At 53.3% G+C, this 20772-nt stretch overlaps 2 protein-coding genes across 3 annotated transcripts in view; one reads left to right on the top strand and one right to left on the bottom strand.

Annotated features, from left to right (window-relative positions):
- SPEN (spen family transcriptional repressor) overlaps window positions 1-12090 on the top strand; it is an 89050-nt gene extending 76960 nt beyond the window's left edge. Inside the window, exons 11-15 of the mRNA XM_081086480.1 lie at window positions 854-9029; window positions 9441-9935; window positions 10089-10283; window positions 10600-10758; window positions 11173-12090. Coding sequence (XP_080942606.1) covers window positions 854-9029; window positions 9441-9935; window positions 10089-10283; window positions 10600-10758; window positions 11173-11304 — 9157 coding nt within the window. The 3' untranslated portion in view covers window positions 11305-12090. The remainder of the gene's footprint in view (window positions 1-853; window positions 9030-9440; window positions 9936-10088; window positions 10284-10599; window positions 10759-11172) is intronic.
- Window positions 12091-12308: 218 nt separating this feature from the next.
- Window positions 12309-20772, bottom strand: part of ZBTB17 (zinc finger and BTB domain containing 17) — a 33167-nt gene continuing 24703 nt past the window's right edge. The window contains exons 2-15 of one of the 2 annotated variants that reach the window (XM_081086481.1): window positions 19922-20128; window positions 18702-18890; window positions 17903-18040; window positions 17464-17589; window positions 16652-16887; window positions 16423-16565; window positions 16037-16337; window positions 15564-15651; window positions 15358-15474; window positions 15140-15260; window positions 14788-14918; window positions 14259-14468; window positions 14064-14153; window positions 12309-13978 (exon numbers count right to left, since the gene is read on the bottom strand). In XM_081086481.1, the coding sequence (XP_080942607.1) occupies window positions 13695-13978; window positions 14064-14153; window positions 14259-14468; window positions 14788-14918; window positions 15140-15260; window positions 15358-15474; window positions 15564-15651; window positions 16037-16337; window positions 16423-16565; window positions 16652-16887; window positions 17464-17589; window positions 17903-18040; window positions 18702-18890; window positions 19922-20128 (2381 nt within the window). In that variant the 3' untranslated portion in view covers window positions 12309-13694. Of the gene's footprint in view, window positions 13979-14063; window positions 14154-14258; window positions 14469-14787; window positions 14919-15139; window positions 15261-15357; window positions 15475-15563; window positions 15652-16036; window positions 16338-16422; window positions 16566-16651; window positions 16888-17463; window positions 17590-17902; window positions 18263-18701; window positions 18891-19921; window positions 20129-20772 lie in introns of those variants that run through there. The other variant, XM_081086482.1, reaches the window with a different exon arrangement.

Raw genomic sequence — 20772 nt, 5'->3', positions numbered from 1 at the left:
ATACTATGTCAGGAACATAGTATATTTGTTTCTCAAGTAGTAAGAATATCTTTTGGCAGAAAAGTAATTATAAAAGACTTAGAAATGTGGGGACGTGATACCCCTTAATGCTGGTGCTTATTAAAAACCACAATACCGCCCTAACTGGTTTGGCTCAGTGGATAGAGCGTCGGCCTGCGCACTCAAGGGTCCCAGGTTTGATTCCAGTCAAGGGCATGTCCCTTGGTTGCAGGCACATCCCCAGTAAGGGAGTGTGCAGGAGGCAGCTGATTGATGTTTCTCTCTCATCGGTGTTTCTAACTCTCTATCCCTCTCCTTTCCTCTCTGTAAAAAATCAATAAAATATATATATATATATATATATACACACACATACATATATACCCACAGTACCAAATACTAAAGGAATAAAATGGGTTGAACTACTGCTATTCAATAGAAATATAATGTAAGCTACATCTATGGTTTTAAATTTTCTAATAACCACATAAAAAAGTAAAAAGAAAAAGTGCAATTTTATTTAACTCAGTATATCTAAAATATATTATCATTTCAACATATAATCAAGTTAAAAAATTACTGAAGTATCTTTCCTTTTTTCTTTTCTTTTTTAAACTAAATCTATCAATGTCGGTGTGTATTTTACACTCCCATGTCAATTCAGGCTAGCCAAATTCCAAGTTCTCAGTAGTCAGACGTGGCTAGTGCCAACAGTATTGGACATTATAGGTCTAATGACTAAATAATGGCAAAGATTATTAGAAGCAGGACTTTGTAATCTTATATGTATGATTTAATGTATAAATGACAAGGAAACAAAAGAATGAAATATTTTTTTGTTTGTTTTTGGCAGAGAGGAACGAAGGGGATCTTATGATTATAGCCAAGATCGCACATATTATGAGACTGTTCGTACTCCAGGCACATATGCTGAGGATTCTAGACGGGACTATCCAGCTCGAGGGAGAGAATTTTATTCAGAATGGGAAACTTACCAAGGAGACTATTATGAATCTCGCTATTATGATGATCCTCGGGAATACAGGGATTACAGAAGTGATCCTTATGAACAAGATATTCGGGATTACAGTTACAGGCAACGGGAACGAGAAAGAGAACGCGAAAGATTTGATCCTGACCGGGACAGAGACCATGAGAGGAGGCCGATTGAACGCAGCCAGAGTCCGGTGCACCTGCGGCGCCCACAGAGCCCGGGAACGCCTCCCTCACAGTCAGAGAGATTACCAAGTGATTCTGAGAGGAGGGTTTATAGCCGGTCCTCCGACCGGAGTGGGAGCTGTAGCTCACTTTCCCCTCCAAGATATGATAAACTCGACAAACCTCGTTTGGAACGTTATACAAAAAACGAAAAGACAGATAAAGAACGAACTTTTGATCCTGAGAGAGTGGAAAGAGAGAGACGCTTAATAAGGAAGGAGAAAGTGGAAAAGGACAAAACTGACAAGCAGAAACGAAAAGGAAAAGTTCATTCTCCTAGTTCCCAATCTTCAGAAACAGACCAAGAAAATGAAAGAGAACAGAGCCCTGAAAAATCAAGGAGTTTTAATAAACTGAGCAGAGAGAAAGCTGACAAAGAAGGAATAGCAAAAAACCGCTTAGAACTCATGCCTTGTGTGGTTTTGACTCGAGTGAAAGAAAAAGAGGGGAAGGTGATTGACCACACTCCATTGGAAAAGCTGAAAGCCAAGCTTGATAATGACAGTGTTAAGTCTTCTGCCATAGATCAGAAACTGCAAGTTTCTCACATGGAGCCTGCAAAATCTGACTTATCTAAACTGGAATCTGTCAGAATGAAAGTGCCAAAGGAAAAGGCACTTTCAAGCCACATAGAAGTGGTAGATAAGGAAGGCAGACTTAAAACCCGGAAGCACCTAAAACCAGAGCAGTCTGCTGATGGGGTAAGTGCTGTGGATTTGGAGAAGCTGGAAGCAAGGAAAAGGCGTTTTGCAGATTCCAATTTGAAAGCAGAAAGGCAAAAATCAGAAGTCAAGAAAAGTAGTCCAGAGATGGAGGATGCTCGGGTGCTTTTAAAAAAGCAGCTTGACACGCCATCTAAAGATGTCATTCTGTTGAAGGAAGGAGAGTCTGAGAGAAAGCCCATGAGGAAAGAAATTCTTAAAAGAGACTCTAAAAAAATCAAATTAGACAGACTTAATGCTGTTCCCAGCCCCAAAGACTGTCAGGAACTTGTCAGTATTTCTGTTGGGACTGGCTCAAGACCCATCTCAGACCTGCAAGCAAGGCTTGGAGAACCAGTAGGTGAATCTGCGGAAAATCAAGAAATCCAGTCAAAAAAATCTACTCCCTCCAAACCACAGCTCAAACAGCTGCAGTTATTAGATGAGCAAGGACCAGAGAGAGAAGATAATAGGAAAAACTATTGCAGTCTTCGTGATGAAGCACTTGAATGTAAATCAGGCCAAGAGAAACCACATTCAGTAAATACTGAAGAAAAAATTGGCATTGATATTGATTACACGCAGAGTTACCGAAAACAAATGGAGCAGAGTCGTAGAAAACAGCAGATGGAGATGGAAATAGCCAAGTCTGAGAAGTTTGGCAGTCCTAAAAAAGATGTAGATGACTATGAAAGGCGTAGTCTTGTTCATGAGGTAGGTAAACCCCCTCAAGATGTCACTGATGATTCGCCGCCCAGCAAAAAGAAAAGGATGGATCATGTTGATTTTGATATCTGCACCAAGAGAGAGAGGAATTACAGAAGTTCACGCCAAATCAGCGAAGATTCTGAAAGGACTGGTTGTTCTCCCAGTATCCGACATGGTTCCTTCCATGAGGAAGATGACCCCATAGGCTCTCCTAGGCTAATGTCAGTAAAAGGGTCTCCTAAAGTAGATGAAAAGGGACTCCCTTATTCTAATATGACAGTCAGAGAAGAATCCTTAAAATTTAATCCTTACGATTCCAGCAAGAGAGAACAGATGGCAGACATGGCCAAAATAAAACTAACTGTCTTGAATTCTGAAGATGAACTAAATCAGTGGGACTCGCAAATGAAGCAAGATGCCAGCAGATTTGATGTGAGTTTCCCAAACAGCATAATTAAGAGGGACAGCCTTCGAAAGAGGTCTGTACGCGACTTAGAACCTGGTGAGGTGCCTTCTGATTCTGATGAAGATGTTGAACACAAATCCCACTCACCCAGAGCATCAGCATTATATGAAAGCTCTCGATTATCTTTTTTATTGAGGGATAGAGAAGACAAACTACGAGAGCGAGATGAAAGATTCTCTAGTTCTTTAGAAAGGAACAAATTTTATTCTTTTGCATTGGATAAGACAATCACCCCAGACACTAAGGCTTTGCTTGAAAGAGCTAAATCCCTCTCTTCATCTCGAGAAGAAAATTGGTCTTTTCTTGATTGGGACTCTCGATTTGCTAATTTTCGAAACAACAAAGATAAAGAAAAAGTTGACTCTGCTCCAAGACCTATTCCATCTTGGTACATGAAAAAGAAGAAAATTCGGACTGATTCAGAAGGAAAAATTGATGATAAAAAAGATGATCATAAAGAAGAAGAACAGGAAAGGCAAGAATTATTTGCTTCCCGTTTTTTACATAGCTCAATCTTTGAACAAGATTCCAAGCGCTTACAGCACCTAGAGAGAAAAGATGAGGAATCTGACTTCATTTCTGGTAGGTTATATGGGAGGCAGACATCTGATGGAGTGAACAGCACAACTGATTTGATTCAAGAGCCAGTAGTTCTTTTCCATAGCAGATTTATGGAACTCACACGAATGCAACAGAAAGAAAAAGAAAAAGACCAAAAACCTAAAGAGGCTGAGAAACAGGAAGATACAGAAGATCATCCCAAGACCCCAGAATCTGCTTCTGAGAATAAAGAGTCAGAACTGAAAACCCCATCTTCGACTGGGCCTCCTTGTGTCACTGTTTTAACTCCAGAGTCGGCATCATTGCCACTGGAGAAGACAGCCGGTGATAAAACAGGAGAGCTGCTTTCGGTGACAGAAGAGAGGACCGTGGAGCCAGCCTCTGTCTCGGAAGAAGCAAAACCTGCATCTGAACTGGCTCCCCTTGCTGTGGAACAACCTGAACAGGCAGACTTGCCCCCAGGAGTGGACGCCGAGAAGGATGCTGCCGGAACGCCTTTAGTTGGAGAAAGTTCATCAGTTGACCAGCTGCCTTATCTGGATGCCAAGCCTCCAACTCCTGGGGCCTCATTTTCCCATGCAGAGATCAGTGGGGACCCAGAACCTGACAATACCCAACCACTTTCAAAACAGACTCAGAAGCCTAAGGAGGCTGATGAGCCAAAAGTAGACAAGCCAGACCCTACTGCTAGTGTTGAGCCCATTGCAAATCAGAAAGCTGAAGTTGTTGCTGAGGTTCAGCCTCAAGCTTCCGAAGGTGTAGAGGTTGATCCTCCAGTTGCTACAAAAGATAAAAAGCCAAACAAAAGTAAACGTTCCAAGACCCCCATGCAGGCAGCTGTAGCAAGTATTGTGGAGAAGCCCGTCACAAGGAAGAGTGAGAGGATAGACCGAGAAAAACTCAAGAGGTCCAGTTCTCCTCGGGGAGAAGCCCAGAAGCTCTTAGAGTTGAAGATGGAGGCCGAGAAGATTACAAGGGCTGCCTCTAAAAACTCAGCCACGGACACTGAACACCCTGAGCCAAGTTTGCCCCTCAGCCGAACCAGGCGCCGCAATGTAAGGAGTGTCTATGCAACCATGGGTGACCACGAAAGCCGCTCTCCAGTTAAGGAGCCCATCGAGCAACCGAGAGTGACCAGGAAGAGATTGGAGCGGGAGCTTCAGGAGGCCGTGGCAGTTCCTACTACCCCTCGGAGGGGAAGGCCTCCAAAAACACGCCGTCGAGCTGAAGAAGAAGAGGAGACTGAGGTGAAAGAGCCAGTTGAAACACATAAACCAGCGGAGGGATGGCGATCCCCACGGTCCCAAAAATCAGTAGCTGCTGGTGGCCCCCATGGGAAAAGGGGGAAAAATGAACCTAAAGTTGATGTTGAACATACTGAGACCACCACTGAGGTGAGTCCCCAAGTAAATGTGAAAGAAAATAATACAAAATCTAAGACTGATAAAGAAGCAGCAGGAAGTGAATCGAAAAGAGACAAAAAAGAAATTGGCACAGACAAAACTCCACTTGAAACCCCCCCAGTTGAAGTGGTAGAGAAAAAAACAGCCCCTGAAAAAAATTCCAAATCAAAGAGAGGAAGATCTCGAAACTCTAGGTCAGCAGTGGACAAATCTGCAAATCTGAAAACCGTAGAGGCCAGTGTAAGTCCCACTGTGGCTCTGGCTGTGGAGAAAGAAGCTGGGGTTGTGGCAGTCTCCCCTGAAAAGAGTGGGAGTCCACCCAAGGAGGGTCTTTCCTCCCAGGTGAACTGTGATCCAGCTGGTCCAGACAAGGAGCCAGAGAAGGAAGATCTGTCTGCCCCTAAGCTGTCCCCAGAAGCAAATCAGTTAGCCAAGCAGATGGAGCTGGAGCAGGCCGTGGAGAACATCGAAAAGCTCACTGAAACCTCTGCCTCCGCGGCTTTCAAGGCAGCAGCCACAGATGCACCAGAGGGCCTTTCCACAGAGGACAGGGACAAGCCTGCACACCAAGCGAGCGAAACAGAACTGGCTGCGGCCATTGGCTCCATCATCAATGATATTTCTGGGGAGCCAGAAAACTTCCCAGCACCTCCACCTTACCCTGCAGAATCTCAGACAGACCTGCAGCCCCACTCACAAGAGCTGCAGACTCCTGAGGAGGGAATGGAGCCTGAGACCAATGAGGCTGGGTCTGGCATCTGGGAGAGTGAGGCTACTACAGAATCTTCTGGCCCACAAGTCAGTGCCCCTAACCCTTCCGCAGGCCCAGCAGATACTTCCAAGGAAGTTGGAGGGAATAGCAGCGAAACCTCCCACCCAGTGCTGGAAACTAAGGGATCAAAAGAAGCTGAAGTGGCTCTCCCTCGGAAGGACAAAGGGCGCCATAAAACAACTAGATCACGCCGCAAACGGAATACAAACAAGAAAACGGGGGCTACTGCAGAGACCCGTGTCTCACAACCCAACCAAGTTCAAAGCAATAATCCTGCCACAAATGAGGGGACAATGGTACAACCCCCAGAAGCTCCACAGTCGGAAGAAAAGCAGAGTGAAAAGCCCCAGGTCACTCCTCCAGAGACATGTGCTTCTGACCCAAGCGAGACTCCATCCAGGGAAAATTTGTCCCAAGAAAGCAGTGTTGAAGAAAAGACTCCAACCAAAAGGACTGTGCCCCCAGACCCTCTCCCCCCCTCCCAGCCAGTACTGGTGGACAGTGAGCCCCAAGCCAGATTCAAGGTGCATTCCATCATTGAAAGTGACCCAGTGACCCCACCCAGTGATTCAAGCATACCTACCCCCACAATTCCTTCTGCAGCTGCAGCAAAGCTCCCACCCCCACTGACCTCTGGGGGGATCCCACACCAGAGTCCCCCTACTAAGGTGACAGAGTGGATCACAAGACAGGAGGAACCTCGGGCTCAGTCCACCCCATCTCCAGCTCTTCCCCCAGACACAAAAGCCTCTGACATTGACACCAGCTCCAGTACACTGAGAAAGATTCTCATGGACCCCAAATATGTATCTGCCACAGGCATCACTTCCACGAGTGTCACTGCTGCCATTGCAGAGCCTGTCAGTGCTGCCCCTTGTCTGCATGAGGCACCAACCCCTCCAGCTGAACCTAAACAGCCTCTTTTAGAAGAAAAACCAGGAGCTCCAGTAACTAGTGCTTCTGACATCCAGGCCTCAGAGGTTGCAGTAGCCACTGACAAAGAAAAGGTGGCTCCAGTCATTGCTCCCAAAATTACTTCTGTTATTAGCCGGATGCCTGTCAGCATTGATTTGGAGAATTCACAAAAGATAACTCTGGCAAAACCAGCTCCTCAAACCCTGACTGGTCTGGTGAGCGCCCTGACCGGCCTGGTAAATGTCTCCTTGGTCCCAGTGAATGCACTGACTGGCCCAGTGAATGCCCTGAAAGGCCCTGTGAAGGGCTCAGTGACGACACTGAAAGGTTTGGTGAACACTTCTGCTGGCCCCGTCAATGTCCTAAAGGGGCCAGTAAATGTTCTGACAGGGCCAGTGAACGTTCTCACCACTCCGGTGAATGCTACTGTGGGCACAGTGAACACTGCCACAGGTGTGGTGAATGCCGCTTCGGCTGCAGTGAGCACTACAGCGGCTGCAGTGAGTGCTTCCGCGGGTACAGTGACAGTCACAGCAGGTGCAGTGACTGCTGCGTCTGGTGTTGTGACTGCCACCACAACAGGTGCATTGACTGTGGCAGGTGCCGTGATTGCACCACCAGCAAAGTGCAAGCAGAGATCAAGCACTAACGAAAACATTCGGTTCCACCCAGGGTCTATGTCTGTGATTGACGAGCGTCCAGCAGACTCAGGCTCTGGAGCTGGGCTGCGTGTGAACACTTCTGAAGGAGTTGTGCTCCTGAGCTATTCGGGGCAGAAGACTGAAGGCCCACAGCGGATCAGCGCCAAGATTAGCCAGATCCCCCCAGCGAGTGCCATGGACATTGAATTTCAACAGTCGGTATCCAAGTCCCAGGTCAAACCTGATTCTGTTGCACCATCACAGCCACCACCCAAAGGCCCTCAGACTCCTTCAGGCTATGCAAATGTGGCCACCCACTCTACTCTAGTGCTAACTGCCCAGACATATAATGCATCTCCGGTGATTTCATCTGTTAAAGCCGACCGTCCTTCCTTGGAGAAGCCTGAGCCCCTTCACCTCTCTGTGTCCACCCCTGTCACCCAGGGTGGCACAGTGAAGGTTCTCACCCAGGGCATAAACACATCCCCAGTGCTGGTTCACAACCAGTTGGTTCTCACCCCAAGCATAGTTACCACTAATAAAAAGCTTGCTGACCCTGTCACTCTCAAAATAGAGACTAAGGTCCTTCAGCCGGCTAACCTGGGGTCTGCTCTCACTCCCCACCACCCTCCTGCTCTGCCCAGCAAACTGCCTGCAGAAGCAAACCACATCACCTCAGGGCCCAGCACCCCAACAGATCGAACTGTCTCCCATCTGGCCGCCGCAAAGCCAGACGCACATTCTCCTCGACCCAGTGGGCCTGCTCCATCTCTTTTCCCAAGGGCATGCCACCCCAGCAGGACCACGTCCACTGCGCTCTCCACTAATGCCACAGTCATGCTGGCTGCAGGCATTCCTGTGCCTCAGTTCATCTCCAGCATACACCCAGAGCAGTCTGTCATCATGCCACCCCACAGCATCACCCAGACTGTCTCCCTTAGTCATCTGTCCCAGGGTGAAGTGAGAATGAACACGCCCACACTGCCTAGCATCACCTACAGCATCCGGCCAGAGGCACTTCACTCACCTCGGGCCCCTCTGCAACCCCAGCAAATAGAGGTCAGGGCCCCACAGCGGGCAGGCACGCCCCAGCCAGCCACAGCTGGTGTGTCCTCCCTGGCCTCCCAACACGCTCCAGAGGAAGAAGTGCATTATCACCTCCCTGTTGCTCGAGCCGCAGCCCCTGTGCAGTCAGAAGTACTGGTCATGCAGTCCGAGTACCGACTGCACCCATACACTGTGCCCCGGGACGTGAGGATCATGGTGCACCCTCATGTGACGGCAGTCAGTGAGCAGCCCCGGGCAGCAGATGGTATAGTGAAGGTGCCACCAGCCAGCAAGCCCCCTCAGCAGCCAGGGAAAGAAGCTGCCAAGATGACAGATGCCAAAGCAGCCCCTGCCCCTCACAGTGAGGCCCGAATCCTTACAGTCACCCCCAGCAACCAGCTCCAAGGGCTGCCTCTGAGCCCACCTGTGGTGGTGACCCATGGGGTGCAGATCGTACACTCCAGTGGTGGGGAGCTGTTTCAGGAGTACAGATGCGGGGATATCCGCACCTACCATGGCCCGGCTCAGCTCACTCACACTCAGTTTCCTGCCACCGCCTCCATCGGCCTGCCTTCCCGGACCAAGGTTCCCACTCAGGTGAGCACTACAAATCAGCCTTCTAGTGCAAACAGTGATTCAAGTGCTAGTGTGGTTTCTAAAGTGTGTCATTCTTTTTGTGGGTTTAAAGAGAAACTTGCTAAATTTCAGGGATCAGGTCACAGCACAGAGAGCTTAAGGACACGGGAAGGAGCTCTTTGTGGGGAGGGAGGGAGGGAGGGAACACTTTACCTCCTCTTACCAAAACCCTCAATCTTGAGCCCCAGAATGCATCACCAACTGGTTAAAGTGTCGTGTCCCGTCCCGTCCCCCCCGCCCCCCCCGTGAGCCTAGCTGAGAGGAGATGCTCATAGTTGACTCTTGCTGGGGCCAAAGGCCAGTAGGTTGGGGGCTGGGTGTTGTTCATAGCAGACTGTCACCTTGTCCCTATCTCTTCCTGCCCAACTCTAGGGTCCCACTCCTGAAAGTGAGCCTTTGCAGCCCACTCAACCTGTGCCGTCTACACAGCCTGCCCAGCAGCCTGTGCCGTCCACACAGCCTGTCCAGCCCACGCAGCCCTCACAGCTTAGCCAGCCACCAAGCAGCAAGATGCCTCAGGTCTCCCAGGAGGCGAAAGGGACCCAGACAGGAGTAGAACAGCCTCGCCTCCCAACCGTACCTGTGAACAGACCAGCTGAGCCTCATGTCCAGGTTCAGAGGACCCAGACAGAAACAAGCCAGATCTCCTATCCCTCCCCTGTATCTGTCTCCATGAAGCCTGACCTTCCGGGCCCTCTCCCTGCCCAGGCTGCCCCAAAGCAGCCATTGTTTGTCTCCACAACCTCGGGCCCTAGCACCCCTCCAGGATTGGCTCTGCTGTACACTGAAGCCCAGCCCTCCCCCAAACAAGACTCCTCTCCACACTTGACTTCCCAGAGGCCTGTGGATATGGTCCAGCTTCTGAAGGTAAGTCTGGGAGGGGTCCCCCCACTGCTCCTCTCCAAGCTTGGTGCTGTGTTAAAATGTCCTAAGATCCCCACTTGATTTTGCACAGTAAGCCTGCTGCCTAGGGCCATGTCCAGTCATGAGCTCACTTCCTGTTTGTTTTCCCTTGAACAGAAGTACCCCATTGTGTGGCAGGGCCTCCTGGCCCTCAAGAATGACACAGCTGCTGTGCAGCTCCACTTTGTCTCTGGCAACAATGTCCTGGCCCATCGGTCTCTACCCCTCTCTGAAGGAGGCCCTCCACTGAGGATTGCCCAGAGGATGCGGCTGGAGGCCTCACAGCTGGAAGGGGTTACCCGAAGGATGACGGTAAGATGGGGCCCAGGTGAGCAGCTGCCCCACCCAGGGATATAAGGTGTGGGTGGCCCCCCGCTGCCTATCTCCTTGTTATGGGCTGCAGCAACGGCATTCTTAGTGCAGATGGCGCTGGGCATGTTCTTTCTCCTCAGAGTGTAAAATGCCTCTAGACATAAAACAAGGCTTTTTTTTCATTCAACAAATTTAGGGGTGGACTTTCAGGTCATTTCAGAGGTGGGAGCTTTTGTGAACATAGGAGCCAAACCCCCTGGGTTGGACAGGCCTCTCTGTGTTGTGAGGAGGCCCCTGACAGTTGCCTCTGTCCCAGGTGGAGTCAGAGTATTGTCTGCTGCTGGCTCTGCCCTGTGGCCGTGACCAAGAGGATGTCGTAAGCCAGACCGAATCCCTCAAGGCTGCCTTCATCACCTATCTACAGGCCAAGCAGGCGGCGGGGATCATCAATGTTCCTAACCCTGGCTCCAATCAGGTCAGCTCCCTGCCCAGTGTCCTTCCTCGGTGCACACAGTGGGGGTGGTCATGCAATTTGACTGATCTGGTGGCATGGCCCACTAGTGCAGCCAGAGCAGTTCAGGAGTTTCTTAGAGGTGGGCAAAGGGCATTCTGGGTCGAGGTAATAAGCAGTGTCTGGGTGGGGCCACCATTGCCCATCCTGGAGATAATCAAGGGACAGCTGATACAGCAGGTTTGTCTTTAGCTTAATGATATAGAAGGGGGTCGCAGGAAATTAGTTCACGTTAGTTTTCTGACAAAGCCACAGAGACTTAGCTGGTTAGGGAACTGACTCAACCTGGCTCTCTGCGTTGGGCCTGTCCAGAGGAATGGCAATGGGGTTGGTGATGTGAAGAGGGGGTCCCACTTACGCTCTTGTCCTCTTCTCCAGCCTGCCTACGTGCTGCAGATCTTCCCACCCTGCGAGTTCTCGGAGAGTCACCTGTCCCGTCTGGCCCCTGACCTTCTGGCCAGCATTTCCAACATTTCTCCCCACCTCATGATTGTCATTGCCTCTGTGTGAGCCACTGGTCGGTCAACGACTCAGTGTATTTTCCCGAGGCTCTGCAGCAAACACACACACAGGACAACCCAGCCAAGTGGAGGAAGAAGCTGCCGAAGGGGACAGACTCCACTGCCAGACGGCCAGCCTTGCCCTCCTGGCCTGCCGGCCCAGTTCAGGCGGACAGACCCCTCTGGGCAGTGGTGCTGCTACTATGTATGTTTACAAGACATTTAGCCCAAGGACAGACCACCAACCGATGGACTTGCAGACACCTTGGGGCTGGGTTTCTCTTTTTGGAGAAAAGGAACAGGGCAGTGGAATTAAATATTTTTGTTTTTGTTTTTAAGAAACAAGAAAACAACTGCCTTTGCACTAAATTAGTGACTTGGACTTTTGCATAGTGAAGACAGGCTGTGGCACTCTGGACATCTTGGTGTATGTGAACACGTCACAGACTCAACGCAGGACTTCAAGCTGCTGCTGAAACCTTGGGGTCAAGGAACATTTCATTGGGTTTGTCCCCATCTCCTCCCTTCTCCTTGCTCATCTGGCTGTCATCTTCCTTAATTCTCTTGCCACCACCATCTGATTCACCCAGGATGTACAGCTTACAATCGAAACAGAGCAAACCGAAGGATTTTCTGTCGGTGGGATATGCAGAACTTGGGATGTGTGTATATATAAATATATAATATATATAAATATATATAATACTGACTTAAAAAAATCAAATCCCCCTGACATACATTTTTTTTAATCTGTGCCAAAAATGTGTTTTAAGAGAAAAATCTTATTTTCATACTCAGACTTTGTATTGTCACTCATTTGTATAAGTGCGCTTCGTTACAGCCGGGCCCTGCCCCTGCGATCTGAAAGTGTGTGTGTGTCTCTCTCTCTCCCACACACACACACACACTGCAAAAAGACTGGCTTCCCTCTTCTTATGTGACCTTGACCTCTCCCCACAACTTCCTAACACCTATTAATTTATGAAACTGTTTTTCTCAGCGCAGTTTTGTTTTGTGTGTCCATTGGATTACAAACTTTATTAAAAAATACAAAACATGTCAAGTGTGGATGTAATTGTCACTAGGGTGGGAGGACCAACTAAATGTCCTTGGCTTATGGGAGTAGCTAGCCCTCATCCCACTTTTGCCTTCTTTCAGTCTGTATAGGGAACCTATTTCCAATCTACCACTTTAACCCCCCAAGGATCATTTTATCTTGTATAAAACAGATCTTTGTCACAGACCGAACTTTTCTCAGTGCTGTGGTGCTGTAAAGACCTGTGATACTTCAAGGCTCTGATTGGTTCTGGATAATGTGGAAGGCACTACAGGTAAAACCACCGCCACGCACACTCAAACAACTTGAGCAAGCTTTGGTGTCTTGACTCTTCACCCTTCCTCCCCTGGGTGTGGCACAGCCTGGCGGAACAGTATTCCTGACAGGAAGATGAGGTGGTGGGCCAGGCTTCCCCTACAAGCTGAGGAATTGGGCAGGGACGGGAACACGGAACGCAGTGTTGGTGTCTCACTTGCAATATCCATGGGGCTCCTCCAAAGACCTATACTTTTGGTGCAAGAAGCTACTATCTCTGAGTAAGGGATGACGGCTGCTGGGGGGGAATTGTATGGAAAGGGCAGAGATGGCATCTCACGTTTCCCTGCCTGCGCCCCCCCCCCCCCCCCCCCCAGCCTTTGCTTCTACTCTTAGTTTAAGCAGTGCGCTCCTGGCTGCTCATTGTCCCTCCAGGCCCTCACCTGGTGGGAGAGAGTATTGATTCAAAGCAAGTAAATGTTCCCAAAAGATGGTACTGGCTTGGCCATGATCCTCAGGCCAAGGTTACTGTGAAGTCAGTGTAGAGCCCTTCTGCTTCCCCAAACCCAATGAAACGGTGATATGGCCTGTTGGGCCTGGTTCTCTCTGCCTACCTTGTTGCTCTGGCTGAATGGCCCCTGAGCTGGGCTCTCTGGGTTGCCTGGATCCTGGTAGTGTGATCCAGCTCCCAACCCCCAGGCAGAGGGGGAGCAGCTCCATGGCAGAGAAGAAAGTTGGGATCCTCATGGTGACCAGGTGAGAAGCTTCCAAAGAGAAGATTGGTTGAGGGGATGGGGTGCATGGAGCCTTGCACCCTGACTTGGGCAAAGCAGCCAGCTTGCTTCTAAACAGGTGCCAGGGCTCCAGTCCCATTCCGCAGAAGGGACAGCCTGGCTTTCCCAAGAAGCAGGTCTGTGCCGACTGGTTCTTGGGTAGAGCAGCCCTTTGGGGCATCCGCCACAGCTGCCAGCTCCCCACCCTACCCCCACAGGGAGCTGTAGGCAGCATTAGAAAATAATCAAATTTATTCTCTCTAGGGAACGGGGCCGCCCATCCTTAAATAAACAGTCAGGAGGAGGGATGCCTGCTCACTCAGCAGGCGGTGGACATTCTGGGGCTGTGTGGGGTGTCTCTGCCAGAGCAGGCTGGCTGTCGGCCCCATCCCGAGGGCGGAAGACCAGTTCCCCAGTCTGCAACACCTGCCCGGCTGGCCATGTGCTGCCTGACCCGTACTGCTGATAGAAGTCCGCGTCCGTCTGGAACATAACCAGTGCCTGTGCTGTGTGGATCCGCACATGCTGGGCCAGGCTGTTGGCATCCAGGAACTTGTCCCCACAGGAGTCACAGGCATAGAGGATATGAGTGTTGGGGTCTGTGGGAGGTGGGGGCCACAGTCAGGATGCGAAGGACCCTTGAGCTCCACCAGCTTTCACCCCTGGTCAGCCCTTCTCACTCACCTTCTTCCTGTACTTGCTTCACAGCTTTGCTGATCTCGGCTTTAAGCACTTCAGTCTCGTCAGCAGTCACTGCAGCCCCCACTGGTACCACTGTGGGCAGAATCAGCAGGGCCTAAGGCCAGAGGCACCTGCCCCTTCATTGCCACCCCAGAGGCAAGCTGCTTGTGACCACCCTCTGCTGCCCACAGCCCGCACCTGTGAGCTGAGTGACGGCTGTTGCCGCCAGTGCCTCGGTGGCCAGCGTAACCATGTCATCCACGGTGACTACGCTGACCTCACCACCCTCCTCTGGCTCCAGGATTTTGATGCCTGCCTTGCCCTGGTGCACGGTCTTCACATGGGAACGAAGGTTGTCCACGCGGTTGAAGCCGCGACCGCACTTGTCACAGAGGTAAGGCTTCTCTCCTGGGGGGGGAGGCAAGGTTCTCTCCTGCCATTGGGGGAGGGGGGAGGACCTCAGTGGCCTCCAGCTTCCCCAGCAGCCCTGAGTTTTCCAGCAGGAAGTGCTCGGGGGCAGCCACCAGAGCTGCACAGGAGCCTCCAATAGCCCCTGCACCTTCTGGAAGCTCTAAGAAAATGGGGTCCTCACTTGGATTGAACTGCCTTCAAAGCCACCTGTTCCAAGTGCCAGTACCCACGCTGCAATCTGGGGATGCCTCCCTCCCTCCCCCTAGCAAGATCGGGGCATGGGACAGGCCGGACTGGCAGGCGGGCACACACTCACCAGTGTGGATGATGATGTGCTTGGATAGGTCCCCCACGTTCACAAAGGCCTTGCTGCACACGCTGCACTTGTGGGGGCGGATGTTGTCATGGTGGCGAATGTGATTGGCCAACTGGCTGGACTGGACAAATCTGCAGGGCCACAGAAGGGAGGGACTGGCCTGAACTGCCCAAGCCTGGGCCAGGGGAGCTGGGCTGGCCTCGTGCCTCTTTCTAGACTGGACGGGCCAACTGGACTGGGCTCAGGCAGCAGTCGGCCCGGTTCGCAACTGAGCCCTAGTGTGTTTTCTGAACCCCTTCACCCTGCAAAGTGTGGGGACCCCAGAGCACCCTGGGCATGGGTGGGGCAGGACCTCTTGCCGCAGCGCTCGCAGACGTAGGGCTTCTCCCCAGTGTGCTGGCGCACGTGGGCGATGAGGGAGCTGGCCTGGGTGAAGGCTTTGCCGCACATCACGCACTGGCATGGCTTCTCGCCTGGGGACGGGCAGCAAAAGATGTTAGCGCCAACTTCTCCTCCTTCCGTGTGCCCTCCCCAGCTCCTAAGCTCCCACCGCTGGGCTTGCTCACCCACCCGTGTGGATGCGGACGTGCCGCTGCAGAGCGCCGGGGTCAGCGAACTGCCGCTGGCAGTGGTTGCACACGTAGGGTTTCTCCCCGCTATGGATCCGAAGGTGCCGCTTTAGGTTCCCTGTGGAGACAGACAGGGGGCCTGGTGTGGGGCATCAGGAGGTGGCCGCGGAGTGGAGGGTGTGGGGCAGCCAGGCAGCCTGGCCCTACCTGAGGTGGTGAACTGCTTCCCACACTCTCGGCACTTGAGGGGCCCGTCCGCGATGTGGATCTTCAGGTGGGCCTTCAGGTTCCCCACCTGTGCCAGGCAGGGGTCAGAAGGGCCACCCCACACAGTGTGGCCTTGGGCCCCATCCGCAGCCCCTCCGCCAGGGAACAACTGATTCTGGGTCTTCCCAGGAGCCAGTAGATGGCTCCATCTTTGCTTAAGGCCAGTGGAATGTTCCAGATCCTAGCAGTGAGAGGGAAGCCATGCCCACCCCACTTCTTTCTGTTCTGAACCCCATCCTGACTTCACCCACCTTCTCACTTTCTCGGGCAGAGCTCTGTCCTGGGGAGGGTCATGCTCTACTCAGCACCTACTTTTCCCACTAAGCCTGTGTCTTCGAGGGCCCCCTCAGCCTAGGGGCCCCCTCCGCCCGTCAGTGTGCAGGGTGGAGGCGCCCCGGGCGGTGCCCACACACCTGGTTGAACTTCTTGTCACAATGAGGGCACTTGTGCTCCTTGTCAGTGTCATGAGTCTCCAGGTGGCGCATCTTGGAGGTGGGGTCGGAGAAGGAGCGGCCGCAGTAGTCGCACTGGTAGGGCTTCTCGCCGCTGTGCACCAGCTGGTGCCGCTTGAGGTTGCCGGACGTGGTGAAGAGCTTGCCGCAGTCCTCGCAGCGGTAGCGCGCCTCGCCGGAGTGCCGCTTCTTGTGCAGGTTCAGCAGGCTGATGAGCCGGTAGCTCTTGCCGCACTCCTCGCAGCCGTAGGGCTTCAGCGGGCTGGTGGTCAGAAGGGAGAGGAGGGGTCGCTGGGGTCCTACCAGGGCTGAGCCAGCGGGGACAAGCAGCAGGCCGGGCACTGCACCTGTGCGTCTTCTCGTGGGCCTTGCAGGCGGCTGGATCAGAGAAGGCCTTGCTGCACTCCCGGCACGAGAAGGGCTTCTCGCCTGTGTGGATGCGGATGTGCCGCTTGAAGTTCCCCGTGTGTGTGAACTCCTTCCCACAGTCCTGCAGGGCGCGGGAATCGGGTGTGAGGGGGCTGCTGGGCGGAGGATGGGGCTGGGCAGGGCGGGTGGTGCCACCTGTGGCCGCACCTCGCACTTGTGGATGATGGAGCCATAGGCCTTGGACTCGGTACGGTCGCCATAGGTGCTTGGGCGCAGGCCCCGGGCCTCTGCGCCCAGCTCCTGGCCCGAGTCCGTGCTGGCCGACTCCTCACTCTCCTCGGGGGCATCCCCCTTGTCCAGCTGCGGCCCTTCTTCCTTGACCCCAGAAGGCATGGCGTCCTCCTCGCCCTCTTCTCCTTTCCTGGCTGGCTCCACCTGCATTTCTGAGATGAGGAGGGCAGGCACTGAGGGGCCAGGGAGGGCACAGGGGCTCCCAAAGGGACGTGACCTCAGAGTTAGACAAATGCCAGGAGGCCAACCTGGCTCCGGGACACAGGCCCTTCTCTCTGCATGGGCACCTGGCAGAGCCTAGTAATGTCTGGGCACCACCAATAAATGGTCCCAGCCCTGGCCAAGGCAGCGCCAGAGGAGCTGCTGACCAGGACACTGGCTGCTTGGAGGATGGAGGCAGCTTCAGGGCATGGGCACCCTGGCGGGCTGCAGGGCAGCAAGGGCACCGTCAGCCAACAAGCACGGGGTTGTGTGGTGTGGGTACAAGGCTCCCCTTGGTGCTCGGCCCTGGGTGTCAGCAATGCTTCTGTGCCAGCGGGAAGCACAGCCAGGTAACACAACCAAGAGACTGATGTCCAAATTCAAGAATGAGAAAAGATGTTGGCCCCAAAGCTGAAGTGAGTGGGTGGCTCAGAGTGGGATCAGCTGTAGTGGGAGGAGAGGGACCTCGGGGAACGGTGTGAGAGGGAGGTGTGCGAGTGAGGGCGGGCCTGGCTGGGGGGCGGTACCTTGCTCTGAGCTCTCCGACAAGGCGGCCTCGGCTTCAGCAGCAGCCATGCCACCGGTGGGGTCGGGCTTGGGCTCTACTGGCGGTGGCTCCCGGGGGGCATCGGCCTTCTCCGTCTGCTCTGCACCTGGGGTGGCGAGGCGGGACTGAGACCCTATCGACTCCATCCAGGGACTGAATGGCTCCCTGGACCAGGCCCCTGTAGTGGCTGTGGCTCAAGGGTGGGTGGGGTCTGGGTGGGGCCAGCACATCCAAGCTCAGGCTGTTTGGCCTCTGCTCTGGCTGGACCAGACACCCCAGACCAACAGTGGTTCCTTCGGGGTAACCTGAGCTCAAGGGTGCCACTCTATTCCCAGCCCCAGGAGCCTCCTGAGGAAGCCCCTCCCTGTACAGGGGCCCAGGGAGATGGTGGAACAGTTGGCTTCAGCGTCACAACTCACCGCTGGCCGCACTTTCTGCCTGACCGCCTCGCTCCTCCTTGGGCTCCCTGCCTGGGCCCCTGGGTGGACTGCCTCCAGCAGGGTTCAACTCACTCAGCGTGGTGGCCGCAGCCTTCTCTTTGGCTCTCCTGTCCCCTCCTGGAGATGGAACCAGATAGACCTTCTGTTTCCCATCAAGTGCCACCTCTTGGAGAGGTGAGGGTTCCCAGAACTCGCCCGCTCTTCTGGATCCTCCCTGGAGGTACATCTAAGTAGTGGTTTCTTGGTTTGTTCATTCAACAAATTATGCACAAGGCACCTACTGTGCACCTGGCCGCCAACAGGCCTGGACATACCAACCATAGCTGCTGCTTCTGGGGGGCGCACAGACCGCCGGGATACAGACCTCACAGGAGAAATATCAATGCTGCCAGAGTCAGTGCTTAGAAGGAGAGGCGCGGGTTCTCTGAAAGTGTTTCACAAGGAACCTGCCCGAACCAGGTGTCAGGCGCTTTTCCGAGGCAGTGAGGGGCACAGAGGAAGGGCACAGAGAGGAGCGTGCAGGAGGAGCGCGCCGTGCGCGTGGCCTTGAACCAGGCCCACCGCCAGTTCTCAGCAGCGAAGCACAGGGGAGCTGGAGAAGGGGGGCAGGGCAGGCAAGGGGTGCCACCAAGAGGCCTTTCTCAGACTCCACGGCAGCTAAACCTCACCAGCACCCCACAACGCAGGCAAGGCCAGAAGAGGAAACAGACCCAGAGGGGTGATGGAGGCAGAGCCCCATCAAGAGCCACCTGCTCAGGAAAGCCTGCGACAATCTTACCTTCCACGGCCAAGGCCGCCACAGTCTCCCCGGGGCTGGTGGCCGGCGCGGCGAGTGACTTGAGGGCATGGCAGGCCGTGATGATGTCCTGCATCTGCAGGAAGCTGGCCACGGCCAGCACATCGTCCACATTCTCAGAGCTCAGGCTGAGCTTGGCCGTGTAAATGAACTCCAGGACCTGCCCCAGGCCTGCCGAGGACACAGACAGCCATCACAGACCTGCCTCCAGGCCCGGCACCAGCAGGTGACACTCGGCGCAGGATCCAGGGAATTGTAAAGAGCAAGGTGACAGGCCGTCCTCTCCCCATCTCCTGTGCTGGCAGAGAGGCAAGCAACTGGGGGAGTCTCAGCCCAGATAACAGCCTCCAAATGGGGTACAACTAGAGGGCAGAGGGTGTGAACGCCCACCCTACACAGAAAACAGGTGTGACTACTCGCCCTACACGGAGGACAGAGGGTGGGAAAGCCCAGCCTGCACAGAGGACTCAACGGAGGACAGAGGATGTGAACACCTGCCTTGCACAGAAGACAGAAGGTGTGAACGCCTGCTCTGCACAGAAGATAGAAGGTGTGAACACCTGCCCTGCGTGAAGGACAGACCGTGTAAATGCCCACCCTGGACACACTCTACCCCGCCGCTACTCCTCACCGCCGGAAGGCAATCCAACCAAAGTGATAGTAAGGACTTTCATCGGCGCTCTGCCACAAACTCTCTCGCTGACCTCCAGGCCAGTCACCTGAACTCTTTGGGTCTCAGTTTCCGCATCTATAAAATGGGGGAACATGACCTTGCCCTGACCTCATAGCACATCATGCCATGCTGAGTTGGGAGACCAAATCTGACCAGTTCCTTCTTCAATCCCAAGGCCTTCCCGATCCCCTGCCCCAGCCCCAACCCTTGCCATCCTCCTCATGGTTAGCACTGGAATTGGGGGTTCAGGACTCAGAGCCCACCTGTTGTCTGTGTTCACTCTGGCCTGGAGCTCATGGTGAGCCCTTCCTGCCAGTTCTCCCCTCACCACCTGCTCCCAGTCTAAACAGGCCCCCAAAATGGGTAGAAACTTGGTATCCACACACTCATGGGTCCTGTATGGGAGGCCTGGTGCACCCCACAGCCTGAAGGTATTGCTCCCAGGAGGGCAGGGACTGTGTTAGGAGGGCACAGGGTCAGCCAGAGCGTCTGGCCCTCAACAAACTTGCCCCTGGACCCAACAGGGTACCTGCTGCGTTACTGATGTCCAGTTGCACCACATCCTTCTGGTCCACGAAGAGCATCTTGAAGTACTCGCTGCAGGCGGCCAGCACTGCTTTATGGGCCTTAAAATCAACACCGTCCACCACAAAAGTGCAGTCACACAAAAGCCCCTGCTGCCGCTGCTGGTTCAGCTGCTCCAAGACGTGCTGGCTGTGCTGAGGGAAATCCATGGCTGGGGAGAGGCAAAGGGCCTTCGTGTCAGTGTGGACAGAGGATGCCACGCAGCCTCAGCACGAGCCCGAAACTCCCAGGTGAGAAATGTGGGAGACGGAGAATGTCAACAAGTCCACGCCGGGCAAACAACTCCAGACACCCTCTGCGATCCCAGCGACCCAGGGCTCCGCGATTCCTGGGTTTACTGGCAGGAAAGTTTCAAAACCGAGAAAGTATCAAGGGACCAACCAGAAATAGCCACCTTGTGTCTTGCCAGGTAACGACTTTTTAAAAAGTAAAAAGACACATACACAACACTGTCAGCATTGCAAAAAAAGACAGGGTCAGTTTAACATTTTTTACAAATCTTAGAAGAAAGGGCAGACGTTTCAAGGGGATACACCTGCTCTATGAAAACCCTTCGACTTCTTCTCTGTCATGCCAGGTGAACGTGTGGGAAAGCAGATGTTTCATCACCCAGGCTCTCAGGAATCGGCCCCTTCCCTGCTGCACCCACAGGGCTCTGCCAGTTCCCTCTGGGCCACTCCCTCTCTCTCTCTCATTCATTCACGGGCTCAGGGAACTACAGAAAGCTGGGCAGTCCTCTGCCTCCAGAAACCTCCCCAGGCTGTCCCTGGAGAGAGAATAAACTCTGACCCTGAC

The sequence above is a fragment of the Myotis nattereri genome (assembly GCF_964212035.1).
Source record: "Myotis nattereri genome assembly, chromosome: 3".
NCBI classification, from domain to species: domain Eukaryota; kingdom Metazoa; phylum Chordata; class Mammalia; order Chiroptera; family Vespertilionidae; genus Myotis; species Myotis nattereri.
This window is presented reverse-complemented; position numbering and strand designations above follow the sequence as displayed.